Here is a 13,622-nt window from a genome sequence, read left to right on the forward strand (position 1 = left end):
AAGAGAGGAAATACTTACAAGAAACTCATCTCTAATAAAATACTTGGCCCTTGTAACTCTGGGATCCTCACCAGGCTCTGGTGTTGCTAATTAATAATAAAATAAGTATATCATTAAAACAGATGGTTTTTGGTGATAGTGCCTAAATATCATAAAATGTTCCCTTTTCTGCTTACATATGACAGAAACATACTTTGCAAAACTGACTATGAGATTATCATCTCATTATTAATACCTAAAGTTTAACATTACAGGTAGGTTGAAAGACAAGATTACATCTACTTCAGAGTTTTCAAGCCTCAGCTGAAATTAGCAAAAACATTACAAATGTGATTAACAAGGAAATTATAAATTGCTAATAAAACTCAAAATTCTTACCATCATCTGGTGTAGTGTAGCGAGCAAATTCTGGAAAGTAGTCTTCAATTTTAGATTTCCCTGCCAAAACTTTCTCTGCTAGCAAATCTTGTTTATTCAGGAAAAGAATAACTGAAATGGTCCGTAGCCACCTGCGGAAAATGGAAGCCAAGCACTCTGAGAAGACATAGCTATGATCGTACAGCAAAAAGAAAAATAATCCCGTTGTAGAGACAACAGTCGTATGTTGTACCAGAATAGTTTTGACAGGTTCCTTTGTTTGGTGTACGCTCAGGTGTAAACACCTCGAGTTCGGTTTGTGTGGAAGTTGCCTGCTACGTACTGTTAATCCAAATGCACGGAAGGGGCGAGCACAGCCACTTTTCAGCGTGCTGCCCTATCGCTGCTTCAATTACTGCTGCCCCAGTATGGCAACTACCAGTTCCCAGCTCTGCAGAGTCTTCTGTTTGCTGTGTGTACGAGACACCAGTGTGACAGGCTGCGATCAAACACCAGCCAGCGCTGCGCGACACGGCTGACACGGCTGAGCTGCTGCTGTGCGTTAACCCGGTGGGCACCGCACAGCCGCTCGCTCACCATTGCCCTCCCTGGGACGGAGGAAGAACGAAAGCAAGAAAATTTGGGAGTCAAGATTAAAAAAAAGTAAAAAACCCAAACACAATTGTTTAATAGGTGAAGGATAAGTGGAAGACAGAAGAAAACAAAACAAGTGACGCAAAGGCATCACTCACCACCTCCTGTGGGCAGACCAGTGCCCAGCAGGATGGCTGACCCTTCTTAACCATTTTCTTTCCCATTTTGTTGCCAAGCGTGACGTTACGTGGCATGGAACCTCTTTGGTTAGTGTGAGTCCCCTCCAGCCTATTGCACACCCCAGCCCACCCGCTGCAGGGGCAGAGTGAGGAGCAGAGGCCCTGATGCTCTGCAAACACCGTTCAGCACCAGCTACAACATCAGCGTGTTATCAGCATCATTTCGGTCAAAACGTAAAATGGCACCGTATGAGCTGCAATGAAGAAAATTCAGTCTATCCCAGCCAGGCCCCCTACACAATTCTCGACTATGGTATAAGACAGGATTTGTAATTTATGTGATACGAACAACAAAACTTCAATTCACAGACCTGTTGTTCCAGATACTCTTGAAGAGGTTTAGTGCTTCTTGAAGCCGATTGGTCTGATTGTCCTCTCGTATAACCATGTTGTAGCTACTGCTCGCCACCACAAATATGATAGCAGTCACATCTAAATCGAGAAATAGCCATCAGTTAATACCAAACCTCAGGAGAAATATGAAATGCCCTTGGGGGAAGAGCTCAGGAGAAATGGCGCTGTTAATCTGTGTGAACAGTAACAGTAAGAACAGGAGACTGCTGCGGATTCCTGGTGAATTGCTCTAGTGCTGCAGTGAACGACACTGCTCGGCGGCCCTGGCCCTTTCCTGGGAGATATTCCTGGGGTCACAGAAGCCGGCTGGCTGCTCCAGCCCCTCACACCAACCTCCACGCTCCCCCACCCAGACGTGCGGAGCCCAAGAGATGAGTCGGACCAGGAGCTAACAGGAAAAGGAAGGAGCAGAGGTAAAAGCCAAACAAATCTGGTATTAATAGCACACAAGGAAACACTGCACAGCAGTTCCACACATCTAGAAAGTGTTCAGGTGATACTCTGCGACCGTAACCGTAGCGAAACACAATGAATTCTGAGTTGCATTCTACCTGTTCTATATTCTGTAGGATCTCATTATAACTTTCCTACAAAAAGGCAGACTTTTGCACTGCTTCATAAACATTTTGTCCAAACAACAAAGAAAAATATTTTCACCAATTCTAGCTTTAAGAAAACTTGTGCAGAGAAAAGTTTCACATCTAAACAGAGATACAGAGTAAAATGAGCAGCTGTAGTGAAGGTACCTGCAGGATATACACAAAACTACCTAATTTAAATTGTAATGGGACTTAAGAATATAGTCACCTGAACTAACCTGATGGGGACACCAGTGTTGAGACTCCAGAGTTTAGAAGATGCCAGCACAGGTCTCAGGTCTTACCCATATGGAGGCTGGTGCTCTGTCAGCATTCCAAGGAGTCTTGCTTGCATGCAGGTGACTTAAATGAGGGTATTTGTTTACACATTTTTAGTGAGGGCCCTCCCCTTAAGGCTGTTTTTCAAGAATTTATATTGATGTGCACGGCTCTCTATTTATAAACCCCAGATTTATAAACTCCATCATAAACTTTTTATCATAGTCTGATTTTATGCATAAATTAGTTATCCTGTAATGGTATATTTTGTATAGGCACAAACACAAATCAACCTTCATTTGAAAGACAGAATGAAGTTTGGAATTTAACTCTGGCAAATAATGGACAAACCCATCACCAAAGAAACCTAATTGAGTGAGAGGAAAGCTGAAGAAAATGGACAAGCTATGTTAAGTTACCAAACCTGAAGTCCTTTCCACCTACATGTGCCCCAGAGATACTCTGTGCAGTTACAGTGTACATGTCAAGAAAAATTGCGTCCAGTATGACTGTTCAGATAATTCCGTATCAAACTACATGGAAAAGAAGATGGCTTCTACACAGCCACAAAATTAAGACTGAGCATTAAAATTTTGCAGTGAACCATTTTATAAAACAAACGTCAATTCTAGTCATACCATTAAAACACTGGATCCACTTCCGGCGTTCATCTCGTTGCCCTCCGACATCAAACATACTAAAGTGAAAAACACAAATCGAGTCAGAATACCTTTTTCCCCGCTCCAAATGCAAACAGAAAACGTAAGAAATTTTAGGATGTCATGTCATAGAAACTGAAAGGAGCTGAGGATAATGAGCACCTGAACAGGTAACAGCCCACCGACATACACACGCAGAGCTTGCATCACAAAATAGAACTAAGTTTACTTCCACTGACACCTACACTTGAAGGAAGGAAATTCTGGTGTATATATATGTACGTCACAGATTCATTTTTGCCCTTACAAGCTGAGGCACTAAAAAATGTCCTATGACAAGTAATTTGCTGAAACAAGTATCACTGAAGTCAACCAGACCAGAGTAAAACTCAGCAGTTTTTGCTCAGGTCGAGCAATCTTTCTAACCTGGGACAGTAAAGAGAACATACATTTTCTGTCACTTAGATAGATACAAAGTTTTGGGTCAAATATTTCACTATATCACCTAGCAACAAATCAAATACTCAGAAAAGGCATTAGTTTAAAATAGATTTTAAATATGTTGTTCTTTGCGATTTAAAATAAAAGCAGAAAATTGCACACCAATTTTCAGTTCTTTTTAAAGCCAGACTACCAAATTAAAAATAATAAAATATTTGCTTTCTCTTCAACGGCAACTTGAGAAATACAGTCGTCTCCATGACTATATGGCAGACTGTCCTCCAATTTACCCTGGTATTTGTCTGCATTATATTAAAAAGGAAAAAGAAAGAAGAACAAAAGGGATACTCACTGAAAGTTTACTTTATCCACCTGAAACTTGGTTTCAAAAATTCCTGATGTCAAAACTCTGCATCTGAGAAGATCCTACAGCACAAAGGAAAAGCATTGATTAAACACAGATACTTTGTAATTCTTCACATATCCTGCAAAAGAGGGAACATAATGAAGCTGCGTTGAGGGTGGACACACATGGGTGCGCTCAAACTGGAACGTATATTGACTGTCACAAGCAGGTTGTAAGCGCCAAGCCTGGAATAGGAAGAACCATTTCCAGGCCCACCCCTACACATGAGGTGATGAATTCAGACATTTCTGTGGCACACAACAGGATCTTCAAACATCCACCAAACACCCAGCCCAGCAGACAGGTCTCTGCCCCCGCTGTTCAGTGCTTGGCTCTTAAAACAAGTGTCCAGGTCTCAGCATTTTCTTTCAAAGAACTGGGAGCTCAACCACTTAAATCTTACAAGAACTGGGCTTTTCAAAGACAAAGTTTAGGATTTCCTGCAGAGATAAAAATGATGATCAGAAGTTGTGAGCTACAAACACTTGAAATTGTTATAAGTGCTACAAAATCCTATTAAAAACAAACTGCATTGGCTTTTATTTACTATGTATAGCAAGCAGTGACAGCCATATACAGTGTCTAGTGGGTAAGTGATTTAGAAGAACCTAATTTGCACACAGCCCAAATAAAACCACCTACAAAATACTGCTTGGATTCCAACTACAGGTTTTATATTTCAGCACTTTAAAGTTTTGTTGTTCTTCGCAATGGGTCTAAATAGCAGATAAATTCTAACGCTGGCAGCTGGCAAGATCGTGTAAGCAGAACGGACTGTAAAAACTGCAGGCGCAAGAAAAGATCTTGTTCTTACTACACAGGTACCAAACTGGTTAGTCAAAGTCAAAACCAGACAAAATCCAAAGGTTAGACAACACTGTTAAATCATTAAACAAAATGGCTACAGCTTAACATCAATTTTCTGATAGTAAAATACTGTTGTCTGGCTATTTTAGTACTTCTATTGAAATATGTATGTATTTAAACATTGTTCTAACTTGTGTTCTATAGTACTATGCTTAGTACTATACACTAGGTGTAAGAAAACATAAGTTGAGCTCGTGACACCCTTAGCCTCCAACATAACACTGACACCTGTTTTAAAGCTTCTTATATTAGTTGCTCCAAATGTCAAATATAATAACTTATATTTTTACTATTTTTTTAATGGAAAATATAACAATTTCAGCCATTAAAAAAAGTCTCATTTATAAAAAACTCTCCTATTTTCAAAAGGATGAATGATTTATTCTTGAACAACTTTAAAGGATACAAACTGCTCCTCATCAATACTGTCTGCAAAAGTTTTGGGCCACTAATGTGTATTTTGGTTATTTAGCCTACAGAAGTACACTAGATGCTTAACTGCATTATTTATGGGCAGAAAGTCAGGAATATACATGTGGTTTTGCATTAGGGATTTAGTCCTAAGAAGATCCTCAGATCATCTGTAACAAAACCAAACCCCACAATTCCTATTCTGATATAAAATCTTGTATAATGAGGTGATTTTATAAAACTCTGGTTTACAGCGGGAGCCAGTGGAGCTGAGAAGATACCAACCAGCTGTGCGGCAAACAAAGCGCCTGATGGTTATTCAGCAAGGGGGGCAAAACATCATCAACTACTCATTCAAACAGGTATTTGAGTGTTAGCGTCCCAGAAGCGTGATGTAGGTCTGGAATCCAGGCAGATTTTCATTTCACAGCACATTTACAGGTATAAACATAATCTCAACCCACCTGACAAAGTGATTTTTACTGGAATACTGAATGTGTACAGTACACGGTAATACTTGTGTTAGTGCCACAAATGGCAATTAGAAAATTAATCCGATAGTAATCCTCAAGGACAGAGAAGGCAGATAAATGATGTAATTTTTAAATGAAACGTTTCTCACCTGGTCAGACGGTGTGTATTCATTTTGTTTGACTATGTCAATCTTGTCTAGAAAACTGGGGAGAGGAAAGAAAACTATTAACTTTTCGTTCTCCAATTAGACAACCTATGTAATGCTTTAGTAACAGACGCGATTCGTTATATTTTAATGCACTCAGACCCACAAAACGCTGAATAGACTTAAAGCGGGATTTCCATCTGCACTGCCCAGCCCGGCCCAGCAGAGGGACCAACACGGGCTGATCCAGCCCCGCCGCTGCTCCCTGCGCTAACACACACCAGGAGCTCCCTTTAGGTCGCTTATTCACAGAAACTGTACAATACAATCCACTACTGCTAACGCTAAAACAACGGCTCAAATAAATTGCCTGCATTTAGTTTTCCTGAAAGCAGCATGAATATTTTTTAAAAATGTATCATCACTAGAACTCTGTGAAGAAATGGAATCCCTAAATCACGTTCATTTCAAGTTCAGTTAAGTGAGAGGGAATACTGATTTTTCTGTCAATTGTTGGTACCAGTTTTGCAGTTTACCTTCTGCAGAAGTCGCCATGGTAGACCAAATGGGTATAAAAACATTTATTATTTCCCAATTCATTAGGCATGACCTAAAGAGGACATCCTGGAGTCTTTAAAATATTTTTACCAATTAATTGTAAGCTCCTCATTATCTTTCACTTCCACTTCAAGAGCAAAAATCCGAAGGAACTGCTTTGTGAAGTGCTTTGCTGTGTTGTTCCTGAGCGACTCGAAGCTGGAGCAAAGCTCCAGGAAACAGATTTTCTGCCGCTGGCCCCCGGCCCCTTGTCCAGCAGCCGAGTGGCCGCGCTCTGACGCCTCCCACCGCACTCTACTAGAGATCCTGCAACACTTCCACAGTTAACTCTACCCGCAACACTAATGATTAACCCCGGTCTTAAAAACAACCTCCTTGAAGTTTCCTTTTAAATTCCTGTGTGTGAATTTGTCTCTTTAGGAAGCAGAAATCGCCACGCACAGGTGGGGGTGCTGGAACTGCAGTAGCTGTGGCCACCGACAAGAATTTCAAAGGGGGAAAACGCAGCCACGGCCCAGGGTCACCCATCAGAAACCAAATCCCCATTCAAACCATAAAGGTCTCAACCCTCCGTTTCAGCCCCAGCTGCTCTACTGAGTCCCCAAAACACCTCAGGAGAGCAGGGGAAGGAAAACTCTAATTGTGTGTTTTAACAGAGGCTCCAGTGTAAAGCCCTTTGCACCAGGAATGACATGACTGGCTTGTTTCAGAGACAAATGAAAAGGGATTTTTGTTTAGGCTGAATTACAGAATGTTAAACGCGTGAAAATGCAGCTTAGTAAACATGCTAATAAAAACACGAGATGAAGCGTAAAGATCAATTCCCCTCATGAAAGATGAGATACAGACAAGATATACGAGGATAAAATTGATGACAAATTGTGTTCTGCAATTAACAAGCTGTATTTTTTCCTCATCTTGCCCAGGCTGTTGAGTAAGGGGTTTTTTAATCCAAAGGAAAAGAAGTAAAGCTCCTTGTTCGGTACACAGAGGATGTTAAATACATACAACAATCACGAATTCCAACTAGTACAAGTGTTTCTACATTATATTATCTCCTGCGACCACAGTATCAAAATCATGTAGCAATTTTACAGGTTGGATGATGCTAGAAAAATGGTGGGAATAGAACATGTTCATAAAGACTTAAAGGTGATTAGTACCACGACCCAGCCTTTCTGCACTGAATTTATCCAAGCAGAACATTTTATGCCAGGTTCTGCAAGGGGGGTATTTTTTGTTGTGTTTTTAAACATTTCGCTAATCAGCTTAATGGATTTTGGAAACTGACAATTAGAAAATAACAACAAGACATTGCTAAAACCTGGAACTGAAAGTACAAACCTCTCACTGTTGTTTATGCAGACTATTTTTAGGCCTATGATTTCCTTGAAAAACACGAGCGCTATCGGAGCAGCAGTACTGTACTCGAGATGGATTCCAACAGCAGCGCTCATGCCAGGTAAAACAAGTTCCAATGGAATAAACCTTCCTTCTCCCCCCCCAAACAAGTTCCAACATTTAGTAACATCTGATACTCTAACAATACTCCTTAAGAGGGAAGTCTTATAGTTGCCAGAAAACCCACCCCACTTTCAGGGGCATTTCAGGGAAAACGGAGAAACGCGATACGTTCAATGAAGATTTCCTGCTGGGCATGCGCCTTTTCGGAAAATCGGCTCTAGCAACTTTACGAAGGGCTAAAGACACTAAGAAACAGTTTGATTTCTTGCTCAGACATAAAGAAAGGGGATTGGTCTTTCAGTTGTTCAACTGAAAAATAAACGTGTCTGTAAGGAGGAAAGAGTAGCAGAAATTCGATCTAGTCTGATACATCTAAAATAAGGAGCAACGGTGGGAGCGTGTGAGTTCAGAGAAGATCAATACACTATGTGCAGAGACTTCTAAGCCAATCTTAGTCGAGAGCAAATAATGTACCCAGTAAATTAAACTAACAATCAAATCATATGAGAACAAAGCCAAATCCAAAATAAACCCAAATTCACCATTGCTAATTTCTATTTTTAATTCTCGTTATGCTCTGCCTAAAACACGAGTGAGGCCACTCCAGCGCTACTCGCCGTGCTGAACTCGCTGCTGTTACAGATTTTTCTAAGTCTGCTGGAGATCTGCCCACCCAGTAGGTCAGCAAAGAACTTCACAGGGAGAAAGAAGAGTGAAATAATTCAAATAAAACCGTCCAACCACGAACCCAAATTTCACACTGCGAGCAAGTCTTGCACCAAGTTACAAAATCAGGTTTTTTTCTCCTGTAAAATTTTCCCAGAGATTATATGGGAAAGCTATTTTCCAGAAAGCAAATCTTTCGTTCGGTGTTGCTGCCAATTCTCACTCAGGGACAGACTCTGGACGTGACTGAACAACAGGAGCAGTTACTGCTCTGCAAAATACTGTCATCTAGTATCGGGCACTTTTGCCTGTGTTATAAAACATATATACTGCTATGACACGTGTTAAAAACAGAAGAATAACCAAAAACCAAACCAAAACCAAACTATACACATGACTTCAGGTCATTTGTAGTCAGCAGCACTGCAGAAGAAGGATCTCTAGGACATCACCAGATGTGCCCCATGGATATTAAAATGAAAGGTGGTAATAAAAATTGTACTTTATTTTTGGGTCCCTTTAGCTTGGGGAAGGAAAAACACGTGAACATTTTGAAACAGATCTTTGAGAAGAATTGTCTTGAATGTCAAGGGGTGCAGTTAGGATTAGGAGGCAGACTCCAGGCAGATCCACAGACACTTTCCCCAGCTCCTGCAGGACAATATAATTAAGTCATACACGCATCCCAACTCTTTCCAAATTTTGAATAAGTTATGTCAAAACCATGTCCCAAGTTCAGATCCAGATATGTGCCTGTTACTGATTTATTCTGGAGTTCATTCAGAGAGAGCTGGTTTATACCCATGTGGGGGAGTTTCCTGGCCAAATGATGCTGCTGCCAGGCCAAGAACCCCACGGAAAACCTATGTAACACATTAATCTTCTACCTCAAGAAACAACACAACTTCACTGTGCTGGGAAGAACAGGGAGGGGGAAATCAGACTGTCTTTGAGCATTTCCTGACAGTCTTTTCAATCAACAGTAACTCGAAATTTTACGCTTGGTGATCTGATGAAACGGTTGGCAGAGAAGACTATTTTTGCTTTATGAAGAGCTTTTGTTGTCAGTCTAGAAAAACAATGGAAAGGTCCCTTCAAACTGACAGCACACCTACATTTGTAGAGCTTCATTTCCTTCAGATTTGTTTTGTCAAGTCGTAACTTGAACTTTTATACAAAATGACTCTCTTAAAAGACACATCAAGATCTCATGTCTAGTGTCAGTATGACACTGCGCATCGAGAATTCACAATTTGAATCCCAACTAGATACATAATTTGTTTATAACTTATAACCCTCAACAGTGGTACTGGAACTCGGTATTTGGGAAGTTTCTTGCCTCTGAAAGCCTCAAGGTATTTTATGGGCAGTAAATCACAGTCACAGCTCCCGCCTCCTCCACTCGTGCTGCATTTCCTGCCTCCACCATCGCATCCCGAAACGCACACCTTACGTTCACCCTGCTTTAAAGGCAGGGAAAATCAAGGCACGCATGGAGTAAGTTAATTGCCCAGAGTCCCCTGAGTCAGTGGAAATGGAATTTTCATTTCCTCTGAGTAATGTGTTTTTATCAAGGTATTACTAAGAATTAACTAGAATATTACTAAGAATTATCAAGATTTTACTAAGAATCAGAGTTGTATTTACCCTGATCACCTCTGAAACAGCCTCTACAATTCAGGTTTCTGTGTCCAGAAAGAAATCAGTGTTTGTTTACCCATCTTCCTAAAGACCAAACTGTGCAAATGCCGAGCAGATTTTTGTTTCCTTATCCATATCCTATCAGGACTACAAAAGCAACTCAAAGCTCCCTGTAGTAGTTTTAAGCTGAAATTTAACTCAACATTAATAGTATTTATGAACAAGAGGCTACTTTTTATTTCCCAGAGCAGATCATGCTTTACTTCTACTTTACTCCCTTTCTAGTCCTTGCCGTAATCCTTTATGTTATTCAGCAACAGCTTTCTAACAGTTAATATTTGATAAATTCTTTCTTCAGCTATTTTGTCTATGCTGAAGCCAGAGCCATAGGATTAGTACAAAGATACAATACTCTCTTTAAAAGGGTATTTGAGCCGAGAAATATATGATGTATCTACTGTAACTGTCGGTGTCAGACCCGGGATCGGGCATTTTCCGTCACTGGGACCGTGGGCACATCCAGTGTCCCCAAGTCTCTCCCTTTCTGCTGTTCTTGGGAGCAACAGGATACTGAGGGGGGGGAAATCTATTCCTTAAACTGGTGCTGAAGATTTCTTTGCCATTTCAAGCTAGGTTATTGTGCAAGAGACGCAGAAAACCAGGCGAAGTGACAGGAACGATGCAAACAAAATAAGCAAACATTCACAGCGCTAGTATTTATGGTATCCTGCAAACAAGGACAGTACATGAAACCAAACTTGTCATGTTTTTCCTCAAAGTGAAGATAAAAATGGCCACGGGAATATTCAGTAGAGTTTTCTGGTTTTGTTTGTTTGTTTTAACTACTGATATTTTCTCTCATTTGCAAAGGTAGAGTTTTTACTGTTAAGGTGGTCACACAACATACTCCACAAACATGTTACGGAATGTTTTAAAAATATTCAGAAAGGCATAGCTCATTTTCCCCCTAAACAAAACTAAATGAGAGAAAAAAACCCACTTAATCAAACCCCTTGCAATTACTTTAGCTACTGCACAAAGAAAATTAATTAAGAAAAAAGCCTTTAGAGACAGACGCAGAGAGACAGTCCTGCAACAAATATTATTGGTATAATTACGAGAGCACTATATTGCGTGTAAAAACATCTCACATCTAATGTTCTTGTAACAAAGTTCTGTGTGTCAGTTCTCAAACATTAGGACCTCGTTCAAAACCAGATTTATCTGGTAACGAACCAAAATGTAGCAGAAGATTTAAACGGAAGTAAACCAAAAGTCAACTCTTTAGAAAGCTTTTCCAAGAAACTGCAAATATTTTATTTCCAATTTCAAGTCAAGCGGTTATTATGATTTCCTTATCCAAGGGGCAAGTTGCACAAAATGGTTTTAAGGCGGCGTAAAGCTCGGGATTTAATTCGAGATGGTGTGAGCGCGTCCACCTCCCAGCAAAGCGATTCTGCGAGCGGCCCCACGAGCATTCCAGCCGCTTGGAGGCCGAGGGCACAGGGCTCCGGTTTTGAAGCAAATAATGAGAAAGCTGAAAAGCATGACTCCATATATTTGGAATCATCTTGTGGTAATCAAGGTTACAGTTCCTTATATGGCGTGGAGAACATGAAGCGCACACAAAAAATAGAATATTAAATCTACGGGGTATAAAGACCTGTTAAGTATTGCAAACCCCCCTGAAGATACCCCACCAGCACGGCAGCAAAGCCCCCTTAGTTTTGTGTTGCCATGAAATACAAACCTTGCCCTAAAACCAGGGCTGGTTACGCGCCCTGCTTCCTAAACCACATAATTAAAAAGTGCGATCCACCGTGGGGCATGAATGAATTTTAGAGAAATCCAGCAGAAGGCAAAACAACCCTTCGAAAAGCAAAATGGGGAAAAGGTAGGAGAAAATGAAAAAAAAAAGATCTATTTAAAGAGGTTGTAGTTGTCTTTTTTTTTTTTCCCTCTGCCTGTCTAAAGTTAGTCTGGCTTAGAGGATGCACTAACTTTCCCAATCAGTTTTACATTACAGCACAAGTCCAGAAATAGCTCCCAGCCGCCTTGGCCTCTAGCACGGTTGCCATGACAATGGAACCACAGTGCTATAAATAGCTCATCAGCACCAAATCTTGTGAGACACATCTGGAAAGGGGCCAGCCCAGCCCCGGCCTGACAAATAAAAATAGGCACAGGCAGTTTCAAAGGCTGGAAAGGTACAATGTGGCTCGGAGCGGCGGCAGAGAAACGGTTTTGATTGCTTGTTAGCACAAGATTTATTTGATACGAGATTGGGAGAAGTAAAAAAGTTACTTTATGGCGTACTAAACAGTCAGTCTTTCTCTAAGGCCTATTTTTCTTTCTTTTCCCCTGGTCTGCGGCAAAACCATTCTGCTTTTGAAACTGTAACAATGCAGTCTTTTGCCCAGGAGACCATTAAAATAAAGAAAAACAGAAGAAAAGAGATCTTCAAAACTTCCCCCTGTAACTATTTCTGTAAGTTTTGGCTCCAGTGTATTTAAGTGCTCCTGTGAGTCTGAAGGGCGTCCTGGACGGGATCCGACATGGGCTGGAGCGCTTTGCTCCAGCTAAAATCATCCAGAGGCTGCTCGGAGCCTCCACAGCCGCGTACAGATGAGGTTCCCCAGCACCACCTGGTACTGACCAGGTTCCCCAGCACCGCCTGGTACAGATGAGGTTCCCCAGCACCACTTGGTACTGACCAGGTTCCCCAGCACTGCCTGGTACTGACCAGGTTCCCCAGCACCGCCTGGTACAGATGAGGTGCCCCAGCACTGTCTGGTACTGACCGGGTTCCCCAGGCCCTGTGGTGGCTGCTCTCCCCATCACCCTCAGCCCTGTCACTTGGGGCCCCCACCGGTGACAAAGCTGCGGCCGTGGGCCAGGCTGAGGTGACAAACCAGCCCCAAGCTGTGCCTTCCGAGGTGACAACAGCATCAGTAGTCGCTGCACAACCCAGCCCGCTTTCCAACGGCTCCGCTTGACAAAACTGCCTTTTGAGCAAGCGTTTTATTTCACTCAGTGGGTGAGAAAATGTCGTATTTTTAGCACAGGCTCTTGATCAAGCCATTCAATTACATCCAAATTATCTGTGTGGGAACAGAATGTTATGTCAAAAATGTTATTCAGTATATTTGTCAATATTACCCAACAGAAGACATTTGTATAATCAGGAGATTCAATATTTTCTACAGCATATGAAAGCAACAGTTCAGGAATCAGACTGAAGTTTTAAGGCTTTGCTATTTCACAGACACTGGAAATAGTCGCCAGCGTGATAGAACACAGCGAATACCACTCCCAAAAATATAAAATCTTCATTGCTCTATCAAAACCCAATAGGACTACAGATGGTAATAAAAAACCTGCAACTATAATAAGCATTTAAGCCACAGTAAAATATCTTCCGTATGCCATAAAGGCACCGTACACGCGCTCCACAGAAACTGCACCATCGGCCCACAGGATTCCTTTAGG

At 41.3% G+C, this 13,622-nt stretch overlaps 1 protein-coding gene across 4 annotated transcripts in view; it reads right to left on the reverse strand.

The window, feature by feature from the left end:
- Positions 1–13,622, reverse strand: part of GNAS (GNAS complex locus) — a 140,603-nt gene that overhangs the window by 2,538 nt on the left and 124,443 nt on the right. For all 4 annotated transcript variants that reach the window (XM_065032425.1, XM_013371299.3, XM_065032426.1 and 1 more), the window contains exons 6-11: positions 5,808–5,862; positions 3,854–3,927; positions 3,040–3,098; positions 1,502–1,622; positions 379–509; positions 19–86 (exon numbers count right to left, since the gene is read on the reverse strand). In XM_065032425.1, the coding sequence (XP_064888497.1) occupies positions 19–86; positions 379–509; positions 1,502–1,622; positions 3,040–3,098; positions 3,854–3,927; positions 5,808–5,862 (508 nt within the window). The remainder of the gene's footprint in view (positions 1–18; positions 87–378; positions 510–1,501; positions 1,623–3,039; positions 3,099–3,853; positions 3,928–5,807; positions 5,863–13,622) is intronic.

Source organism: Columba livia, chromosome 16 (genome assembly GCF_036013475.1).
Source record: "Columba livia isolate bColLiv1 breed racing homer chromosome 16, bColLiv1.pat.W.v2, whole genome shotgun sequence".
NCBI classification, from domain to species: domain Eukaryota; kingdom Metazoa; phylum Chordata; class Aves; order Columbiformes; family Columbidae; genus Columba; species Columba livia.